General features: G+C 51.8%; 1 protein-coding gene across 1 annotated transcript; it reads right to left on the bottom strand.

Moving 5' to 3' along the window:
* Window positions 1–14,644: 14,644 nt before the first annotated feature.
* Window positions 14,645–15,877, bottom strand: GJA3 (gap junction protein alpha 3; the record flags this gene model as incomplete). The annotated part of the gene is made up of 1 exon (XM_079721984.1): window positions 14,645–15,877. One exon carries the CDS (start codon window positions 15,875–15,877, stop codon window positions 14,645–14,647), a length of 1,233 nt encoding a protein of 410 aa, XP_079578110.1.
* Between the last annotated feature and the right edge of the window lie 7,028 nt (window positions 15,878–22,905).

The raw sequence follows: 22,905 nt of genomic DNA, 5'->3' as shown, positions 1-22,905 counted from the left end.
GGTGTGCGGGGACACCAGGGTCTCACAGAGTCTGGCTGCTCCCGAGCAGCAGCAGCAGAACTGAGTAGTTGCACCAGAGACCGTCTGGCTTGAAAAATCTAAAATATTTACTACCCAGCTGTTTACAGAAAATTTGAGGAACCCTGGCTGATATGGCTGGCTACCTAGCTAGCTGTGCTCCTGTCATGAGCAGACGGACCTTTCTCTTTCAACCTGGGCGAATTGTGATGCTTTAAAAAAGAACCAGGAATAATTTTTAGAAGTCAGAGTTTTCCATTAAGTGGCTTGGCCGGATTCCCGAGAGTTTCTATTCATTGACGGTAGAGCAGGACCGGGCACATGTCGTGAACACAATCCTCAGACCTCACTTTTGTTTCTGCTCAATCCCTTGTCCTTTGAACCAGCACAATAAAAGTGCTTCAATAAGCAGGGTCAAGTAGGATGGACCAGAGAGAAATGTGAAAACGAGATTACGGCTGTGATTAGAGGCCGAATGCCCTCAGTCACACAGCATCAACTGAGACCACCTTTATTATAAACAGCTGCCTGGCTGGTATAGAATAGATGGCAACTGCATTTTAAACTGCTTTGTTCAAGTGAATGAAGCATAGTCATTTTGGAAAACAGGGAAGCAAATTTTTAAAAGAGCTGAAAAGGTTTTCAAATGCTCGTATTTTTTACGTTCCTGAGGGGCTTTGGTCACTTTAGTTCCTACGTGGGATGTGACGTGGTCCTACACTGGGGGGGCTCTGATCTACCCTCCCCTCACTGGCAAAGCCCTCGGACGGGGCGGCCTCCCCTTCCCAAGCTCCTGGTCGGTGTTCTTCTACAAGTATAGAAGCATCAGCTCTTTTGGTTTTGGACTGATGTGTAAATGAGAATCAGTTAACTTGGGAAGTGCGTCCACCAAGCCGTCCAGAGTTAGCTGGACATCCTCTCCTTAGGTGAGGAGACTTCTGTCCACGGGAACTGCTGGTCTCTTTGGGAGGCAGGGGGGCAGATACATCAAAAGTCTCAATGGAGTTTATGTCTTTTGACCCAGCAATTCCACTTCTAAGAATGTGTCCTAAAGAAACAGTGATGTGGAAAAGATTTATGTACCACACGCACTATTTAAAATAGCCAAAAATCGGAAATAATTTAAATGTCCAACAGTTGGATTCTGCTTAAACAAATTGTCATACATTTATATGGTGGAATGTCATGAAGCCTTTAAAATTAAGATTTAGAAGAAAATGTATTAACCTGGAGAAATGTTCATAGTATATTAGGAAAGAATATCAGAATAAATATGATCACTTGGAAAGTATCTCAAAGAAAATAAATCAAAACATTAGCAAAGTTTATTTCTGGGGGTGGGATTTTAAGTGTCCTGTGCATTTTTCTTCATGCTTTGGTGTTTGTACTTTCAGTGTCATGTGTCTTGGTGTAGATATTTTTTCCTTTGACTTGAGATCTGTTGGGCTTTTGAGTCTCTGGACAGGATCTTCGATTAATCCTGGCAAATCCTCAGCTGTAATCTGTTCAGATACTGACTGTGCTCCTCCTCTGTTTCCTGCCCTCTAGTCACTGATTAGACACCCGGGACCCTCTCTCTCTGTCCTCATGTCCTTGAACCTCGTTTTCATTCTTCCCATTTCTGTGGCTCTCCCTGCAACATTCCAATCATTCCTTCAACTGTATCTTTAGTGTTTCTTCATCTGTGTGTTCAGTCTATCCATTGAGTCTTAAATTTCAAATATCATTATTATTTTTAAAAATTTCTAGAACTTCTATTTGGTCATTAGTTATAATTTCTTGTTCTCTGCACGTATTTTTAATCTTGCCTTTAATTCTTTAGACATAGTAAACATAGTTCAATTACATTCTGTCTGATAATTCTAAAATCTAAAGTCCTTGTAGGTCTATTTCTGCTGTCTGTTGTTTCTGTTTATTCTCAATCATGGAGCCTCATTTCTTTTTCTTTTTTTAAAAAAAAATATTTTATTTTTTAATTTTTTGGCTGAGTGGCTTGTGGGATCTTAGTTCCCAGACCAGGGATCAAAACTTGCACCCTCAGCTGTGAAAGCGCCAAGTCCTAACCACTGGACCGCCAGGGAATTCCCTGGAGGCTCATTTCTTTTGTGCCTGTATGAGTTTTATCTGTGAGCTCTGTAAGAGTAAATTTAAAAATGAATTTTTCTGGTCGTTGAAAGGGAAAGAGAGTATTACCTCTCCAGTTGCTACTCACTGGAAAATCATTTGTGGGTTTCTTAGAGATGAAAGATAAAGAAAAATTCCTCCAGAGAGGAAGTGCAGGGTTTTTTTTTACCCTGTTTGGAGATGCCTTAAATCCAGCTCTCAGTGTGAAGGGACTTTATTGAACTAGGAACGTGAGTTTAGGCTGCAAATCTGCAGTGACAACTAGCGATGGTTGTAAGTACCTGGGGCAGGATACCCCGTCCCCTGGGCACCAGGGTTGAAAGCAGCAACGTTTCTTGCATTCTTTGGAGCAGGGGAGGGACTTCTAACTTTTTTTTTTTTACAACATAAACCCTGCTTTTTAAAAAAATTTTTATTTATTTTTGGCTGTGTTGGGTCTTCGTTGCTGCACGCGGGCTTTCTCTAGCTGCGGCGAGCGGGGGCTACTCTTCATTGTGATGTGCGGGCTTCTCATTGCGGTGGCTTCTCTTGTTGCAGAGCACGGGCTCTAGGCGCGTGGGCTTCAGTAGTTGTGGCTCACATGCTCAGTAGTTGTGGCTCGTGGGCTCAGTAGTTGTGGCTCGCAGGCTCTAGAGTGCAGGCTCAGTAGTTGTGGCACAGAGGCTTAGTTGCTCTGCGGCATGTGGGATCTTCCCAGACCAGGGCTTGAACCCATGTCCCCTGCATTGTCAGGCGGATTCTTAACCACTGCGCCACCAGGGAAGCCCCCTCTTCTTCTAATTGTTAAGCTGAGTGTGCGGTCCTCCGGGTGCCAGGCTTTGGGTGTCTGTGAGACTCCTCGGATGGACGTTACCCTGAACCCTAGTTCCTCCTATGACGTCATGGATACTGAGGCTCAGATTAATCCTTGACCCGTTTCTTCCTCTCTGTTTTGCACTGTGAATCTGACAGGACATCACGGTGGCTCTGTCTCTAGTTATGTCTGGAGTCTGACCTCTTCTCACGACCCCCTTCCGCTGTCCCCTCTGGCCTCCCCTCTAGCCTGACCACTGGCACCGCCGCTGAACATTTCCTCGGCCATTTCTCTCCCCCAATCCTGCGTTCGGCTGTGGACGTGCTGCAGCTGTGGGGGGTTGGCAGGTGTGGCCCCAGCAGAGGCTGAGACACCCGCTGGCCTGTGTCTGCCGCTCCCGCGACCTGGAGCGTGGGCCCTGGTCCTCCTGTCGGCAGACGCCCCGCATCAGCCAGCCTCTGTCAACCCCAAACAGCAAACCGTCTGTGATGGTCAACTGTACGTGTCAACTTGACAGGCCGTGCACGGGGTGCCCAGGTATCTGTCCAAACGTGATCGCGGGTGTGTCTGGGAAGGTGTTTGTGGATGAGATGAACAATGGAGCTGCACGCCTCCTGAGGGTGGGCCCCATCCGAGCAGCTGAAGGCCTGACCAGAATGAAAAGACTGCCCCCATGGGGAAGAGCGAAGCCGTCGGGACACTGCGTTTCTCCTGCCTTTACTCTCGGACTGAATCATTGGCTCTTTTCGGGTCTCAAACCTACTGGCCTTTGCACTGGAGTTTTACGCGATGGGCTCCCGGGGCCCCCAGCCTGTCGACCGCAGACCTCGGGGGTCATCAGCCTCTACAGCCATGGGAGGCAGCTCCTCAGCATACACCGCCATGCCGCCCAGAGGGTTCACTAGCCGGTGAATGGACGAATCCTGGAATTCTCAGCAGTAAAAAGGCATAAACTACCGAGACAGCAACAACAGACAGGAATCTTGAGAGCCCTGTGTGGAGTGAAAAAGACACAGATGAGTTCATACTGTGTTTCCATTTGTGTGAAATTCCAGAGAAGACGCATCTGTGACGCTGGAGGGCAGCCTGGCAGTGCTGGTGAAGGGGAGGTGACCTGAGGGGCACAGGGAGCCCGTGGGGTGACGGGCACGGCCCCAGTGGCGGTGGCACTTCGGCGCACGCAGGGCAAACGTGCATTCTGTCTCAGTAGAGCTGGTTTTGCAGAAAGAATCAGCCAGCCTGGCGGGAGTGACCTTCTCTGAAACCGTGTCCTTCGCTGCCCCAACCTGCGTCAGAGGACATTTAGACGGTCGGGCAGAAACCAAGTTGGGCCCAGCCCGCCTGGAGCACAGGGGCCGGGGCGGGGGTGCCCCTCCCGCTGCTGTCCCGGGCAGGCGGTGATGCTGGCCCTGCCCACCCCCCGCCCCTCCCTCACCCCGTGGGGGACCTGACGAGGCAGAGGCTGGGCCGGAACAGAACGTGGGGTGTCCCTGGCCCTCGGACCTCCAGCCGGCCTCACCCTCAGTCTCACGATGCCTGGAGGTCTGGGCCGAGCCGACTCCCACCTTCAACACGATCCGGAGGCCACGGATCACTTCTCACCAGGGAAAGCTTCCCAAGACAGAGTGTAAAGGAGCAAACGGAAGTCTCACGAGGCCTGGAACACGGGTGAACAGGGAGGACCTGTTTCAGCTTTAGCCGGACTTGCCAAACGGGTCAGTTCCAAATGGGTGCGAGGATTCTCGGCAGCTGTTCTGCGTCTCGTCTGGACCAGCCCCATCTGACTAGTAGAGGCGGTCCTAGGAGATCTGGTCCTGCAGCCCACGCCGGGTGGCGACTTTGCTGCTGTAGTTAAAGAATTAGTTTCTTAACCACGCCTTCAGCCATGTTAACACCACTCCCCCGATTTGAGAACTCATTAAAAGAGAAACGCTTGGGCTTCCCTGGTGGCGCAGTGGTTGCGAGTCCGCCTGCTGATGCAGGGAACGCGGGTTCGTGCCCCGGTCTGGGAAGATCCCACATACCGCGGAGTGGCTGGGCCCGTGAGCCATGGCCGCTGAGCCTGCGCGTCCGGAGCCTGTGCTCCGCAACGGGAGAGGCCACAGCAGTGAGAAGCCCGCGTACCGCAAAAAAAAAAAAACAAAAAAAAAAAAAAAAGAGAAACGCTTGATCAGAGAAGCAGTAACCTGAATTTTGTCCAATGCACTGAGAATTCATTTTAAATGGAAATGTGTTTTCTTGCTGAGGACTTTGGGGGGTGCCTCGGGGTGCGAAGGAGCCAGTGCCATCTGACGTGCGCGATGTTCCCTGCAGGCTCAGAGCGCCCCTCTCGGTGCCGGAGAGAAGGTGCTCTGTGACCTGGGGCAGGTGCCTGGGCATCTCTGTGCCTCAGCTTTTGCCCATGAGAAGGAGGTGGCGATGGAAGCCTCCCCCCACACACACACACAGGCTGCTGCAAAGGCCGAGGGCAGAGGACACACCAGCTGTGAGGCGCATGATGCATATTTTGCTTTTGGTCTAATTTGCAGCTTTTGCCTTTGACGACACTATTTGCCTTGTGTGGTGGTTGTGAGGATTAAGTGAGTTGATTTAGGTAAACTGTCTGATAAGTTCAATAAGTCAAAGTTATTTATTTCGGAAGTTTATAGCTAAGGATGTAATTGTAAAAATTATTAATGTTGGATGATGCCTTTAAACCTAAAGTTATGTGTTATTTGCCTGTTTTCATTTGGATGCGGCCTTTTCACGTGATCTCTGGCTGTCGATCTCACCACAACCCCATGAAGTGAAAACCCTAACCCCAGGCAGCCACTAATCTGCCTTCTGTCAGTGTCAGTGTCACATCTTGTATATCGGATATTTAATATGTCCGTAATCTTTAGGAGAATCTGACATATTAGGGAGTCTGACAAAATAGGTTTGTAATTTCTATGGAAAGTGTATAATTAGGTGTAGACTTGTAATTTTTTTTAACATCTTTATTGGAGTATAATTGCTTTACAGTGTTGGGTTAGTTTCTGCTGTATAACAAAGTGAATCAGCCATATGTATACATATATCCCCATATCCCCTCCCTCTTGCGTCTCCCTCACACCCTCCCTATCCCACCCCTCTAGGGGGTCACAAAGCACCGAGCTGATCTCCCTGTGCCATGCGGCTGCTTCCCACTAGCTATCTATTTTACGTTTGGTAGTGTGTATATGTCCATGCCACTCTCTCACTTCGTCCCAGCTTACCCTTCCCCCTCCCCGTGTCCTCAAGTCCATTCTCTAGTAGGTCTGTGACTTTATTCCCGTCTTACCCCTAGGTTCTTCAGAACTTTTTCCTTAGATTCCATATATATGTGTTAGCATACAGTATTTGTTTTTCTCTTTCTGACTTACTTCACTCTGTATGATGGACTCTAGGTCCATCCACCTCACTACAAGTAACTCAGTTTCGTTTCTTTTTATGGCTGATAGACTTGTAATTTTTAAGTTAAAAAGTTTAAGAGCATTTGACAAAGTTTGTAAATGCTCTTGGAACGTATACAAGAAGTTGAAAGTTCCTGTACTTACAACTTTGATTTATTGGATTTTTAACGAGTTGTTTAAGGTTGTCATAAGTTTTTTTAGTTGGGGATATAGGTTGCATGTGCCATTCAGACATTTGAAATATTTAAGAAGAAAAATGAATATATTAAATTTGTAAGTGCAGTTCATGGAGAATGTGGAGAAGAATTTAATTAAATGGATTGATTTTAGTTGGTTCAACTAATTGAAGGTGATTCTTACGTTATCTGAAGTTTTACACATAGTAGAACATGACGTAAGATTTGTACAATGAATGTAAAAGCTAGAGAAAAAAAGGTTTTTTTGAATTTGAACTTTAATAAGCCATTATTCATTTGAAATTTAAGTAGCCGTAAAGTTCTTTCTGTGCATTAAAGTCCCTCTTGCTCATTAAAAAAAAAAAAAAAAACCCAAAGACCCAAACCACACATAGACACAGTCTCACAACTTTAATTTACACAGAGCTGGACACAGTCCACACTCATAACTGAATGGGCCTTGGCGTTTCGTGCACAGTCCCGGCTCCCAGCCTTCGGAGTGGGGGAGGGGAGGGAGGGGGGAGGGGTTGCCTGGCGATGACCTCATCGTGGTGATGTAGGCCCTGAGCTCTACCTGGAGTGAGCAGTTGGGAGAGGAACCTGCAGACCGAGGCTTGGATCTGTGATATTAGTGTTGGCCTTTTCTTAAGAAAAGAAAAAACCCTTCCTCTCCAGAACACACTGGGTTTCCTGTGATCGCTCTGCTCTTGGTATGTGGCACGATGCCCTAGTACCAACCCCCGACACCCGAGAGGTGCCCTAGGACTGGCGTCCTAGCACCTTTGAGCGAGGGAAGCAGGACCCCAAGCGCACCCTCAGCCGCAGCCTCCATCCGCAGCGAACGGCAGGAAATCACACTCGGTTCTGCATCTGCTTCGTGTTTCGTCTGGTTTGGGCCCTAAACAGTTGAAGAACAAACCTGAAAGGACGACGAGGAGGCCCGGGGTCCGCACACACTCACACACTCGGGGTAAACGCTGGAAGGCAGGGCGCGCTTTCTGAAGGGGTTTGAGGGTCTTGGGAATGAAAGTCCTTAGCTCCCATGTTTCCTCCTTCGTGGGGACCCCGCGCACGTGTTGGGGAACCGGGACCCCGAGGCCGGCGCCGGGGGCCTCGCAGGTCTGAGCTCCTGCCAGAGGCCCGCTGACTTCCGAGGGTGACTTTGTTGTTGCCGTTGATCTCGCTTTCAACTTTGAGAGGAAGCTAGAAGCTGGGGAGCGGCCTCTATTCCACGAGAGTCTCTAGCTCCCCGTTTGGGCCTCCACCCCACGGACGCCCTCGGAGCCCAGCCGGCATCATCTTACCCCTGGGCGTCCCGGGGTGCCGCCCAGCCCGCCCCACTGTGGACCACGGGACCTGCAGTTCTGGCGGACGGGGAAGGTCCAGGTCTGGTTCTGTCGGCGTCGCACACAGTAAAGCTGCACGTGCATAGACTCTGGGGAGGGGTGGCCCGTTGGCGCCCGGCGCCTGTTCCTGGAGCAGCAGACCGTTTGGAACGCAGGGGAGGTCCCTGCAGAGGCGGCGAGATTTGATCCAGCGGCCCCACGTGTGACTCCCGTGGCCTCAGGCCAGGGGGACGTTCACATGCCTTCACTCGATATTCACACGTGCTTGAGAACTTATTCAATAAAACTATAAGCCATTTAAAAAACTATAAACCATTTTGTTTTTCCCAGTAAAAAATGTCATGAAAACTCCTAGAGTGGCTCGAAGAAGATTCCCAGGGATGACAGTAGTTTCTGGGCCGTGTTCAGAGCTCGCTACGCTCTCGTCTCTGGGAGCAGCGGGGCTGGACGGCTTCTGACGGTGAGACTTCGCCACCCGCTTCCCTCCACACGGTGCCTCCTTCCCCCTCCCGAAGGTCCCCCAGAAGGAATACTTTCAAGTGAATGACAACAACAGGAAAAGCGTGACACCCACAAGAAAAAAGAGAGGGAGGCTTTGGGAAGGAGAAGAGTTCTGTTTCTTGCCAGGTGTGTTCAGTTCATCAAGCTGTGTCCTGCTATGTGTATATTTTAGTTCAATGTAAAACTTAAAAATTTTTTGCATAGGTATATATATATATATATATATTTAATCATGGTAAAATGCACAAAATAGAATTTACTATCTTGGCCATGTTTAAGCGGCATTACGTCACGTTGCTGTGCAGCCGTCGCTGCCATCATCTCCAGAACTTTGTCATCTTGCAAAACTGAAACTCTCCCCGGATAACGCCTCTGCATCCCCCTCCCCTGGCCTGACACCCGCCCTCCTTTCTGCCTCTGTGGATCTGGCTCCTCTAGGGACCTCATGCAAGTGGAGTCACACAGTACTTGTCCTCTGTGACCGGCTTCTTTACTGAGCATGATGTCCTCAGGGTTCATGCGTGTTTAGCAGGTGTCAGGATACCCTTCCTTTTTAGGGCTGAATAATATTCCATGATATGGAATAAACCCTTCCATTTCCATGGTATAAACCCTTCTGCTTTAAAACAAAGGTAAAAGGTAGGAATGCATAGACACAAGAAAACTTTGTCAGCCCGTGGATAATTTTAATTCATTTACCTGGAGGATTTGTGTGGCGCTTCTGTGGGTCAGGGTCTACACGGAGCAATTTCTGTCCATTCTGGTCTACTCCCCACAACTTTATTTCCATTTTTCGGATGAGAAAACATTAATAAAGGCAGAGAGGTGAAACCACTTCCTCGAAGTCACAGGGCTGGAAAGAAGCAGTGCTGAGCGCAGACCCTGTCCTGTGACCGAGGCCGAGCCTGGGCTGGGCTGGACCTGCCCACCTTGCAGGGTGGCTGTGCGGGGGGGGGGGGGGGGGGGGGCGGGTGGAGGGGACCTTCCGAGTCACAGGATGCGTGACGGCACCGCTGAGCCTGCGCGGAAGCCCTGACTTCCTGCCGACCACTTCAGGGTCACCTTGGGCCTGGCTGGGCGGGGCCTGCCGCCTGGCGGCCTGGGGTCGCCTTCCCCGACAGGGCCCGCGGAGCGCGCACCTGGGCACCTTCGCGTGGCCATAGTCCCCCCGGCTGTGGAGAGTCCCCTCGCCGCCCCCGTGCGCTTGGCCGCCCCCCGGAATGCCTGGCGGGGTGGGGGGCGATGGGTGCCACCTCCCCTCTGAGCGCCGCTCGTGTATCCATGGCGACGGGTCAGGACGCGCCCCTGGAGCCCCGTGCGTGCAGCTCAGGCCTGGCACCGCCGGTGACGCGCTTTCCACAGGGCTGAGCCCCTTCCCAAAACTGTCCATGGGGACAGCTTTGGCACCCATGGTCACAACCAGTGAAGAGTATGGGAACTTCCCGCCAATTCATGTCTGGTGGGGTTGCATTTTGAATTTGGGTTTCTTTCGAGCCTGCGAAGCATCTGGGCTGGTCTTGGTGTTGTTATGCTGTGTCCTGCATCCATCCAGAAGTGGGTTTGCCAGGCGGGGGCAGTGTGAGTGGGAATATTGCATTTCTGATTAAGAACTTGCCGTCAGACACATACAGGTATCGCCCTGCGTCATAAAAGCAGAGCTACAACTACACAATTATGTGTAATTATACACAGAAGAGTCTTCCCCAAGAACCGTAAACTCCAGCCTTGCTGGGGGAAAGATCTCTTGCTCTTTAGACAGAGCTTAGCAGCTTTGTGGATGGAGGAGGACTTCCGGGGACAGACAAGAAGGTTGACCTTTACAGTATGACTTCTTCCTGAGAGCTGACAGCAAGGGGCAGCAATGCCACAAGAATCCTTGAAGACACTTTTCTAAGTTGGTTAAGTACATGTGAAAAGACAGAAGAGCTACTGCAGTAATTCCTCGAGCTTCTCTTGTAGGGAAGAAGGTTTTGCTCCTTATTATATCTAAAATATAATATAAATAATTGTTATTTTGAAAACCTGCTCAGGAATTCCATCAATAAAAACAATGAGCCCTGCTCAGCCATAAAAAAGAATGAAATTTTGCCATCTGCAACAACCTGGAGGGCCTTGGAGGGCATCATGCTGAGTGAAGTAAGTCAGAGAAAGGTGAATACTGTTTGTTTTCACTAAAATGTGGAATCTAAAAAATACAACAAACTAGTGACTATAACAAAAAAGGAACAGACTCACAGATGGAGAACAAACTAGTAGTTACCAGTGTGGAGGTACAACCTGCTACGTATAAAATAAATAAGCAACAGGAACATATTGTACAGCACAGGGGATACAGCCAGTAGTCTATAAGAACTATAAATGGAGTATGACTTTTAAAAATTGTGAATCACTTTGTTGTACACCTGAAACTTATATAATATTGACATCAACTATACCTCCAAAAAAAAGTTTTAAAAAGTTAAAAAAAAAGAAAAACAATTAACTCACTACAGAACTAGTGATTTAAATTTAAGGCCAGTTTTAATTACTTATCTGGTAAAATGCTTATTTTCAGTTACAGTTTAATCTATGAAAGATACTGTTATAGCACAAAAAGTTTTAGGAAGAGTTTTGTAAATATTATGACCTAAGTTACCATTTACATATATGGTACTAGGAACAGTTCACTGTTTTAGAGTTATTTAAATTCCTAACTGACCTTAAAAAGTCTTGCTATGGCATTCCATAATGCAAAGGGGAAAAAAATCTTTTGGGCAGTAAGAAAGCTTAGAGTGAATAAACTGAAGCTCTGCAGTGTAATGTGGAATTAGGAAGAGAAATACATTTTCTGACTTTAATGTACAATGTCTACATGTTATTTTAAAAAGTTATTCCGAGAATACCCTGAGCCCTCTGAAGGCAGGGGTGGGGTGGCAGGATCTTTACAAAAGATTCACCCTTTGAAATCATGCACTACTTTGTATAAGAGTTTAGTTTGGGTGGAGATCCAAAAATTGATCCATAAGTCAACGTTACAAATATCAGAAGAAAAGTTCAAAAGAAAGCATTTTAGAAAAAGCACTTTTTTCAGTAACACTAAAGAATTGAAAAAAGTGTTAATAGAAGGGGAAAAAAAAAGCCTAAACAGAAAAGAGAACTAAATCTCATCAGGTTAATTTTTTTAAAGGATGTTTGAATTGTCTTCACAGTTCTTATTCTAGGTGTTCTCGTACAAGAAATCTATGATCTAGCCACTTATTTAAAGATCAAAGAAGCTGGGATATATCGGAAAGAGTCAGGCTTGTTCTTCTCCCCTTTCTCTTTTCTTTTTAAACTTAAGGTATCTTTTTTGTTAATTTCATGGGGGAAAAACAACTCAGTAAAATAAAGTTTAAAAAAGGGAAAGTGAGTGATGATGTGTGAAGTGTTTTAGGATTTTTAAAAAATGGATTTAGGCACTGTGAATGCAGTAATACTTGACATTTTGTAACCACTATAGATTGTGCAGTGCCAGCCGGATGACCGGGCTTCCAAAAACAGGGGTGGAAGAATAAATTGTCTTGTACGTTGTGGATTAAAGAAACAGAGTGTGTAAATGTAATAGGTATGGCATTTCAGTTTAAAAATAAGCTTAGGGATTTTAAAAATTTCTATTAAATTGGGAGAAAAATAGTTTCAGTGAAATTTCCAAATAATTAACAAGCCAGAAGAAATACATCTGGAATCTTGACCACAGGGGTGATGGTTTCTGTTTTTAACACACATATTAGTGCTAAAAGTGATTGAATAGAGGCAACCGTTTCCCTGGCCATGTCCTTGTGAGGGAGGAGAACCGTGGCCTTCAGGGTCACGGACGCCCCAAATAGCAACATAATGTAAGACATGCTTTCATTGTTTACACGAACTGAAATCAAAACACTAACCTGAAGAAATACCACACTCACCGTGGAATTGTGAAATTTTGCTTCTTTATCAATTAGTGGTTTTCAAGTAGGAGCATCTAATTTTACCCTCCTGACCCGGCACTGAGCGGCCCTACTAGACTATAGACCAAACTGGCACCTTCACCAACTTGCAGGGAACAAAATCCACATTTAAAGTGTAGAAATGAACTACAATTACAGTTTTCACTTCCATCTCCAGCCCCACTCAGAATCACATCGTGGATCACGATTGTACCTGACATTTGTCCTGGTGGAATCTGGGGTACTGAGAACGTTCACAGTCACCCAGCGAGCTGTCCTTTCACCGTCTGGTCACTGTGACAGCGGCTGAAGCTTATCAGAAAGCTTTTCAAATTTGGATTTTCTAGCGGCCCTTCTCGCCCAGGAAAACTCAGCCCCACAGCCAGGGGCCTGAGGCATCCCCTGTGGGTAAGGAATTAGCTTCTCTCCAGTGCACCAGCCTGGGGAGAATGGAGAAAATAGCCACTTGGATAAGTCTCTCCATCAGTCTGCTGGGAAAGGCTTTAATTTCCAAGCAGGCGGTCACCAGCCAGCTGTACACAGTCACCTTTTCATCAGATTGTCAGTGGGTCACTCTTTATGATATAAGACACAGCCTGGGCTTCCCTCATGGTGCAATGGTTAAGAATCCACCTGCCAGTGCAGGGGACACGGGTTCAAGCCCTGGTCTGGGAAGATCCCACATGCCACGGAGCAACTAAGCCCGGGCTCCACAACTACTGAGCCTGTGCTCTAGAGCCCACAAGCCACAACTACTGAAGCCCGCACGCCTAGAGCCCATGCTCCACTGCAAGAGAAGCCACCGAGATGAGAAGCCCGCGTACCGCAACAAAGAGTGGCCCCCTCTCGCTGCAACTAGAGAAAGCCCACATGCAGCAATGAAGACCCAACGCAGCCAAAAATAAATTAAATTAAAAAGAAAAAACAACAGTCTGCTGTGGAGTCTGGCCCCAAATACATCATCAGGAAGTTACAGTAATTCACAAAAAGATGAATCAGGTGGGGCAGCGTACAGTTTTGTGGGACAAGAACTGACCAGCCGCAGAGGAGGTAGGATGTGAGGTGTGACAAGGACCAGGCTCAGCATCACCAGTGTCCACTGGCTTGTACACAGACAGCGACGGGACCCCTGTGTCATCTTCTAGCCTCCCCGGTCAGTGCAGGATCCGTGTAGACGCCAAACGGGGCCCTCGTCCCAACCAGCACATGCACTCACGCGGGCAGGAGACCCCGACACTGTCACTCATGCTTCAGAAAGCAAAGAGGCTGCCCACAAAGAATGGTTAGGAAACTTGAAGAGTTTTATTTTGTACTGTTAAAAAATGTAGGTCGTGGATTCATCTGTATAAATAATTTTTCTGGCAACAGTAGTTAACTTTTAACCTCCCATTCAAAAACTTCACAACTTCAAGCGTTTGAAATGCACTTAAAGATTTCCCCTGCTTTTGTTTTATATGGTCCATTTTCATAGTAATTAGCCGACTCATAAAGTCAAAGAATTTCTTTCAAAATAAAGTTCAAATCTTTACTAGTATGTAATGGGACACATTTGCATTCTCTTGGTCAGTATCCATTTTAATACTTTTATATTCTTTCATTTTTTCCCTGAAAGATAGAAAGTGGGGGAAATAGGCTTACCTGTACGACTCAGATCAAAGCACAAAATGTCATTTAAAAAATAAATACCTAAGGCGTACCGGCCACACTTGCACTCAGTTTCCTCGGCTGCTCAGACTTATCTCAGGGGTCTGCTCTCCCCCTGCCGCGGCTCTGCCTCTGGTGGGCGGCTGCTTCCTGTCACTTGTCATGAAGTGTGTGGCTTGATATCCTGGGCTTCACATGCCGGTTCAGAAACTCAGTGACGCTACATGGACTTGCTCAAAATCTTTTTTTAGTGCGGTTTGGCAAATATCCCAAATGAAATTCAACTCTAAGTTAAAGTCTCACACAGAGATAAGGCTAAGAGCATCTAGACTTGCTGGGCCGTCCAGAGGCTCCGGGGCGGGGATGGGGGCGTAGGAGAGGAAAAGCGAATTGCCCCGAACTGAAGTGCCGCAGACACCCCCGCTTTGCCACCACAGAACAGCGCCCCGCGGAGACCGCAGCACCTGCGGAGGCGGCCGGCGTGCTGGGCGCGGGGGCTGCTGGGAGAATCTCTGGCGGCCCCGCCCCTGCGCCCCTTCCCTGCCTCGGACGCGCTCCCCACTACCTCCCAGCGTTAGGAACAGCAAGCACTGACACACGAGCCCGACCCCCGCTCGCCCCCTCCTCCCGCCTCCAGGCTCCACCGCCGGTGCGAGCCCCCTGGGTCTTGGATGCTACGCCACCGCTAGATGGCCAAGTCACTGGCCCTGACCCGGCCGCCGCTCGATTTACTGGCCTTGCTGGACCGGCCGGGGTCTGCGGGGAGCTCGGGGGACGCGTGAAGCTCCACGGCAGTCACCGCCCCCTCCCCGTCGCCGTCGCCCGAGCTCCCCGCCCCGCCCTCCGGAGGGGGCTGCTGGGGGCCGGCCGGGGGCTTCGGGGCTGCAGGCGCGGACAACGGCGGGGAGGCCTTCCCGGCCGAAGTCTGCTGCTCGGCCTCCCGGTCGGCCCAGTTCGGCGCCGTCGCGAGCAGGTGCTGGTGGCCGCTGGGGAAGCCGGCCGGGTGGCCCTTGCCGGGGGTCCCGGGCAGGGCCGCCGGCGGAGGGGGCTCGGGGTAGCCTGGGGCCGACGCCTGCCCCAGGGAAGAGGCCGAGGGCGCGTAGTAGGGCGGGAACCCGATGGTGAGGGCGGGTGGGTTGGAGTGGGAGGGCGGCAGGAGAGGGCTCCCACACCCAGGCTTTGCGGCCCTCACGCTGGAGCCGGGAGTGTCCGGGGGGTAAGGGTCGGTCATCCCCTGTTTCAGCTTCTTCCAGCCCAGGTGGTAGATCTCCAGCATGTTGAGCAAGAGGGACACGCAGGCCACGGCCAGCATGAAGAGGATGAAGATGGTCTTCTCCGTGGGCCGCGAGATGAAGCAGTCCACCGTGTTAGGGCAGGGCCACCGGTCACAGCGGTACAGCGGCTTCAGCTGGAAGCCGTACAGGAAGTACTGCCCGGCGATGAAGCCCACCTCGAACAGCGTCTTGAAGATGATGTTGAAGACGTAGGTGCGGAGCAGGGCGCCGGCCAGGCGGACCTTGCCCCGGTCGTCGCGCACCGGGGGCCTGTCCTGCCCGAGGGGCGGGCCGTCGGTCTGCAGCCGCTCTTCCTCCCTCTCCTTCCTCTTCTGCTCCATGCGCACCAGGTGCAGCACGTGGCCCAGGTAGATGAGGGTGGGCGTGGACACGAAGATGATCTGCAGCACCCAGAAGCGCACGTGCGAGATGGGGAAGGCGCGGTCGTAGCACACGTTCTCGCAGCCCGGCTGCTGCGTGTTGCACGTGAAGTCCGACTGCTCGTCCCCCCAGACCTCCTCGGCCGCGGCCCCCAGCACCAGGATCCTGAAGATGAACAGCACCGTCAGCCAGACCTTGCCGATGACGGTGGAGTGCTCCTGGGCGTTCTCTAGGAGTCTCCCCAGGAAGCTCCAGTCGCCCATCGCTTCGGATTGCTAACCTGCAAAGGAACAGGCTCGTTACTAGGCAGGCTCGCCAGGTGAGCTGAGGGTGCGGCCCCCGGGCAGCCCTGGGCCCCGACGGGCGTCGGAATTCACTGCCATGGGGAGCTATGCTCCCACTGACCAGCGGGAACTCTCCACGGGAAGGTGTGTGCGTGCATGTGCACGCACAGGTGTGTGTATGTGTATGTGTGTAGGTATAGGTGTGAGCAGGCACCTGCATGCGTATCTCCCGGCTGTCCACCGAGCAGGGTTTGGTAGCTGTCCACAGCACGTGTGGCCCTGAGCGGCGGCAGTTACACGGCACAAGTGCCAGCGTGAGGGAGACGACCGCAGGCTGCTCACGCTCTCACTTCAGAGCCGAGGACGCTAGGAAAGGTGCCCGAGGGGAGGGACCTCTCCCCAGCCTCCCGACTCCCGTCCTGGTCTCGTCCAGCGGCTCTCGGGGGCCATGATGCTCTGCACACAGCTGGGTGGGTTCCTAAGCGGACCTTTCTGTTCAGGTGAAATCAGAGGGATTTTCCCAAACGGCCGCGGTTCCCAGGCCACTGCTGTGACTCCTGCCATGTCCACCTACTGCCTCCCCTCCCCTCCCTCCTCACCAGGCAAATGTTCCACAAACGGTCAGCTCGCTGCAGGCCCAGCCATGCCGCCTCCCCCTGCAAGACGGGACCCGGGCGCACGCGGCCAACTGCCCCACGGGAGGCGGCAGGGGGAACCCAGGGGCCTCCGTGCCCTGATGCAGGGCACTGCCAGCCTCACGTACACACACACAGACACACACACACGCATGCACACACAGATACACACGCATGCACACACAGACACACGCATGCACACACACGCACACACACAGACATACACAGACACACACAGATGCATGCACACACACAGACACACACAGACATACACACACACACTCATGCACACACAGAACACACAGACACACACAGACGCATGCACACACACAGACACACACACACGCATGCACACACACATATATACACACTCACGGCCCTCCAGTGGAACCAAAGACAACTCTTCTCACATCGAATTTTAAAATGTTTAAAAATATTGATGTTTATGAGTTGGTTCTGAGGCAAAATACAAAACTTTACTGTGACCTAAAGAAACAGACAAAAGTTAACTCTCTTTAGACCAAATTTCCAACTCTGTTTTGGTTGTTTGAGATCTTTGAAGACATCTTACTCTTCTCAGATCCCACCGGCCCCCCTGCCCCTGACTGTGACTGGCACCTGTTCTATTTTGCTTGTTCTCAGAGGGTAAAATGTTTAAATTTAGAGACTTAACTTACTGAACGTGAAGGAAGTCAGGTGTCAGGCACTTTCTGGGTTAAACCTGACTCTCACGCAGACACTGCAGCCGCCCATCTGGGCCTGGACGGCACCGCCTCACCCCGGCCCCCCTCCCCCTGCTGCCCCATCCCCCTGCCGCCCGCCAGCCCATCCGGGCAGGACGAGGCCGCTGTGCCCCCAGCGCTTCATTCGAGTTTCCGCACCTGCTGTTTCTTCACCTTAAAGCTCGGCCGGGGGGCGGGGCCTGGCCTGCTGACGTCCACACTTAGGCCACCGTGGGGCTGCGCTGGCCCTTCGTCCTCGTCAGGCTGCGCCCGCGGGTCTGCCACCCTCCCCAACCGCCGCCCGGCCTCAGAGGGCCCCCGGCGGCATGGCCTCAGGCCTCCACAGAAAACCTCCCGGACGGTCCTGACCACCCGTGGCCTTGCCCTTTGGTTCCAGTTCTGAGGCCACGGCCCTTTGTCCGACACCTTCAGGCAGAGGGGTCGGGCACAGGGTACTCAGGGCCTCGCCAGCCGAACACTGTGGGCCATTCGGTCCTTCTCCTGCCTCGTCGGGATGAGCGGGCGCAGGTCATCCTCGCTGGGGAGCCGTCGGAGGGGTGTGCCAGGCCGAGGGCAGCAGGTCCGCACAGCCGGCGCCCAGAGCGGGGGGACCTGGAGACTGGAGAGTGTTGCTGGCATCTCCCTGCGGGGCCAGGGAGGCGAAATGTCCTGCAGTGTGTGTGTGTGTGTGTGTGTGTGTGTGCGCGTGGGAGGGGGGCAGCACCCACGGCATCTGCCCTTTTATTAGGAAACCAGACACAGGAAGGAACCGTCCCACCCCAAACGCCCTCTGCTGAGAGACGCGGGCTATGGATGGGCTTGTTCAGTCAGTCAGAGGGAGGAGGCGCGGTGGCCCAGCCTCTCCAGAGCCCTTGGGTCCAGGGGCCGCAGAACACTTCCAAACAATGTGCCTTAAAGCTGCACCACGACCCCCAAGTGCAGCCTACAGAAGGGGGTTACCACCTGCAAACCCAGCGGGCATCTGGCAGCTTCCAAGGCAAACTAAGTCCACAACGGCACCAGTGAGCATGTGTCCCCGGTGGTGGAGAGCCTGTGTCCCCCCGCGGGTAAGCCTGCGTCCCCGGGGGGAGCACCCATCCCCTGCACTGAGCGGCAGCACAGGCTGGGAGGCTTTCCTGGGAAGGAGTTTCGTCTATGTGTGAAGAGCTGTGGAGGTGAGGACATCCTGACCCACAATTCTACTTCCAGGACGTCACACGAAGGAGCTAATCAGAGCCTTTGATAAGTGGTGCACACGGACGTTTACTGTAATACTGCTGAGAAGAAGGAACACTTGGGAGTGAAGTGTCCCCTGAAAGACGAACAGTTAAATGAAGACGAGCAGCTGTCTGTCCACGGCGACATCGTGGTCTGGTGACCCAGCTGCCACGCCCAGTGCTGCTCTTCTCGAACATGACCAGGAAGGGAGTTCTTGCTTTCCCGTCTCCTTGAGTGGCTGGCAGTGACTATAGAAGGCAGTTCTATCCAATGATGTGTGAGAAGCCAGCTGGGGAACCTCTAGGAAAGCCTCTGGATTTCTGATAAAAGGGCAGGCGTTACTCGTGCTGTCCCTCTTCCCTTCTTTCCACATTGAGTACAGATGTGATGCCTGGAGCTGGGCAGCCGTCTTGCAACCATGTGTCGTAAGCGTGAGGGAACCATCAAAAAAGTCCCCAGGCCGCTGCTGTGACACAGTGGACCTGCTGAATTGACCCCAGCTGCCACCTCCAGACTCACGGGAGAGGAAGCACCTTATTTGCTTGTCAGATTTTCTGTCACCTGCAGACAAAAGAACTCCCAACTGATATGCTATCTTAAAATCTTTATAAAATAAGGCCAGGCATAAGTGAAAAGCCACGGTTCATTCATAACTACCAAAATGTAAGGTATTCATTAGATTTTGCAAACATTTGTACGTGCAAATAGGAGAAGGAAGCGCAGAGATGATACTGCAGGGTTCCTGAGAACCGGGCAATTTTCTGTTCTTTTCATATTTGTTTGCATTTCCCATTACAACTTATCACATTTATCATCATAAAAGATTAATGACCATGACTTTCATTTTCTGAAGTTCTAGTTTTGGAAAAAGTCTGCCAATTCCTTTCTCATTGTTCTCTCATTATGGTCTGTAACCTTAGATCTCTTAAATCGTGTCCCTAATAAACACGCAAAGGACGAGCACAATACGTGTTGCACCACTGGCCCAACAGTGGCCGTCACGGAGGACGCAGGGCTTGCCCTGGGCTACGTTCTCCCCCCGCGGTGGGACCCCAGGTGCGCAGGGGCCGGACTGTCTCCTGCTGCTCCCAGCCTTCCTACCACACTTTGAAGCTTTGGTTTTGTTGTGGAAAACGCATGAATGAATGAATAAAAAAGTTAACCAAAGGGTTGAGTATCTTTTGGGAGACTGGCAACATGGGGCCAGGTCGGATCCAGACGGGAGCCTCCAAAGCTCCTCAGCCTGCCTCTCCAGTCAGCACACAGAGGCCTCGGGGTGTGTTGTCAGTACCACGCATCCCTAATAGCAATTAAGGAACAAAATAACAGCAGAGGATGAGACCCTCAGAACAGCAAGCTCTGCTGGGCCAAGTAAGGACAGAAACGGACGACAGACAGACTCCACGCCCTACTGAGGCCAGAGTGGACCGTCCTGAGAGGCAGTCGGCAGAGGAAACGTACCATCCAGGCGCAGGGCCATCTCAGGACGAAGCTAGAGCCGCCCACAGGCCCCAGAGCCCAACGCTGTTACACCACTGAGCTCACACGGAGGTGGGACGTTAATTTTCTTCATGGGATGGCATTTGACTGTTTTCTATTTTTATCTCAAGGAAAAATTTCATTCTGACACTATTGCAGAACAAAGAAGATCTTATGTCTCAAAGTTTACGTGGCCGCTTTCCCATTCTTCCGATGGTTGTGTTTTCCTTCCAAAATTATATGTTTCCCCTTGGGCTTGAGGTCATGTCGTTCTCCCTTCCGGTCCATCAATGGTTATTTGCTTAGTGGCAGCCTGCTGTCCAACTCTGGGCCACAGGTTCCGTTGGACACAGTAGAATTAAACACACCTGCTTCTGAAATCTGTGTGTGGAGACGGAAGTCAGGAAAACGGGCAGTGATGCAAGCGAAGAGGGTCTCAGAGAACAAGGACGGCTGTGTGAAATCATGTACCCAGGGAAGAGGGGGGTTTGCCGCAGGATCAGGTGGTGCGGCTTCGGGAAGCACGAGGGGGAAGGAGTGCCTTTCCAGGCCGGAGCATCATCCCGGTGGCCATGGCAAAGGTGCGGCGGGCGGTCAAGGGGGCGGGGCGGGGGCCACAGGGCGGACGTTCACCCCGAGGGGACAGGACCCTGCAAGTGTTGCTCAGAAAGAAGGACCTTGGGCAAAGGGCGGTGATCTTGGGTGAGTGCCGAAAGAGGCGCGACAGGGGAAGAGGACGGGAAGGAGACGCGTCGTGAGGACGGAATAGAGCAGCACGCAGTGTCCGCGCGGAGCCAGAGGAGCACGGGGGCGGGGCGGGACGCGGAGGGAGAGGAGCTGCCTTGCTCGTTCCGGAAGGAAGGGGCGATGGAGGCCGCAGCTCGGGGCGGAAGTGCTCGGGGCGGAAGTGGTGGCATGGGCACGTGGCATGGGCACGCGGCATGGGCACGCAGCGGGGCCGCCTCTCCCGTGGGAAGACCCACCTCGAGGAAAACCTTAGCGGCAACGTGGTCGGGCCGCTCCCGCCGCCTGCACAGGCCAGGCCCTGCGGGGCAGCAGGTGCCGGAGGTGCTGGGTCGGTGGAGCGGGGTGCCCGGAGAAGCAGAGACGAGGCCCTCTGAGGTGACAACATGGCGGCCACGGACGCCCTTCCAGTGCCCAGGCTGTGGGGCAGACAGGGCCCCGGGCACTAGCGCCCGGCGGAGGGAGGCTCTCTGGACGGAGCTGCGGCGCCTGGCACCGCGGAGAAGGGACCACGAGGCAGAGCAGGGGCAGCCGCCGCCTGGCAGCCAGGGCGGGGGGCGGTGCCGGTGTGGGAAGAAGCTTCTGCAGAGCGTGGACACGAGACAGGACTCCTCCGTGAGCCACAGTGGGCGTCTTCTCGGGCACGGGCTGGACCTGAGCTCGAGAAGAAAAGAGTTGGACAGCAAGGGGACAGGGGGCTCAGGCCTGGGTGCCCTGGAGCCGCAGGGAGCTGGGGGCGCAGGGCGGGGCGACAGGGGCGCCGGGGAGGGTGGCGGCCTCCCCGAGAGGGAGACACGGAGCGGAGCTTGGGGCGGAGCACGGCTCTCGGCTCCCGGGAGAGGGCAGGCCAGGGTGGCTCGGAGGGAGCTGAGCAGCGGGCAGGCGGGGGTCGAGCAGGTCAGAGGCACAGGCGAGCGGAGGCCGATGGACCACGGCGCTGGTGACCAGCACCCAAGCTCTGACTCCAGGTGAGACGGGAAGGTACTGGGTGGGGGGCTTGAACAGCTGTGATGTAATCCCACCCATGTTCTCACGGGACCCCTGGCATCTGTGCTGAGGACTGTCTTGGGGGCCAGGGTGAAAGCAGAGGGTCCGATGGGGGCGGGGCAGAGGGCGCACAGGGTCACGTCGGAACAGAGCGCAAAGAGGAAACAACTCAAAATAAATGTGTCAACATAACAGAAGACTCATTCTTCTTCTACTCTGGGGAGGTGACCCCAACATGTAGCTCTGTCCAAACTCCGAAGAGCAAGAGAGAAGCCAGCCCTGTAAGAGCCGGCCCGATTCAGGGCCACAGCAACGTGGAAAAGTTCAACCACAGAGACAAGCATGAAAGAGGAAAAAGCTGAACCTCCGAAGTGTCAGACTGAGTAACACGGGACACTTGTTCTCCGCAAGAGAAGGACTGATCTCAGCGACCAGCAGGACACCCAGTGGCAATGGCTGCAGACACATTGGATACCTGGCAGGACAAGTCCTTGGCTTTGTTCTTCATATTTGTTTCAACAGTTTTTGGCCTTTTATTTCTTCCGTATGAAATTTAGGCAGAGCTTGTCAAGTTCCACAAAAATCCGGACACTGTTTTGATTGGAATTGCATAGGATTCACAGATGAATCAAATCTACCTCTTTACAATGTAGGGCCCCCACCACTAAGCACAACTGCTCCACGGAGGGCATCTTTATGCTGTTGGACGCCGTCCCGAAAGCTCTTACACACCTTTTGTTAGATTTATTCCCAGGTAGCTTTGTGGTGGTTCTAATTCTTCGTTCTAAATAGTTGTTTTCATTATAATTTCTGAGTAGTTATTATTGCTACCTAGGAACCTTATTTCTATATATCGATTTTGTATCCAGCGACCTGTTAGAAAGCCCCTCCTAGTTGCAAAAAGTCAGGAGATTCCTTTGGATTTTCTGTGAAGGACACACGATCATATCGTCTGCCATGAAGAAGAGATGTGTCGTTCGAATCCCTGTTATTTTTTTTTTCTTGCCTTCTTGCATTGGCCTGGACTTCTGGTACAATGTGGACATGGTGACATCTTTCCTTGTTTCTGCCTTAAAATGAATGCTTCTGAAGTTTTATCACGGAGCGTGATGTTTCAACTTGTATCTGGCGAAGAAATTTTCCTTCAGTCTTTGTCTCCTTTTGTTTTCTAAATCATGAACAAGTATTGGATTTAGTGGAATACTTTTTTTTCCCCCTGCAT

This window comes from Hyperoodon ampullatus (assembly GCF_949752795.1).
Source record: "Hyperoodon ampullatus genome assembly, chromosome: 16".
In the NCBI taxonomy this organism is placed as follows: domain Eukaryota; kingdom Metazoa; phylum Chordata; class Mammalia; order Artiodactyla; family Ziphiidae; genus Hyperoodon; species Hyperoodon ampullatus.
Note: the sequence above shows the minus strand (reverse complement) of the source record. Positions and strands in the feature narration are given on the sequence as shown.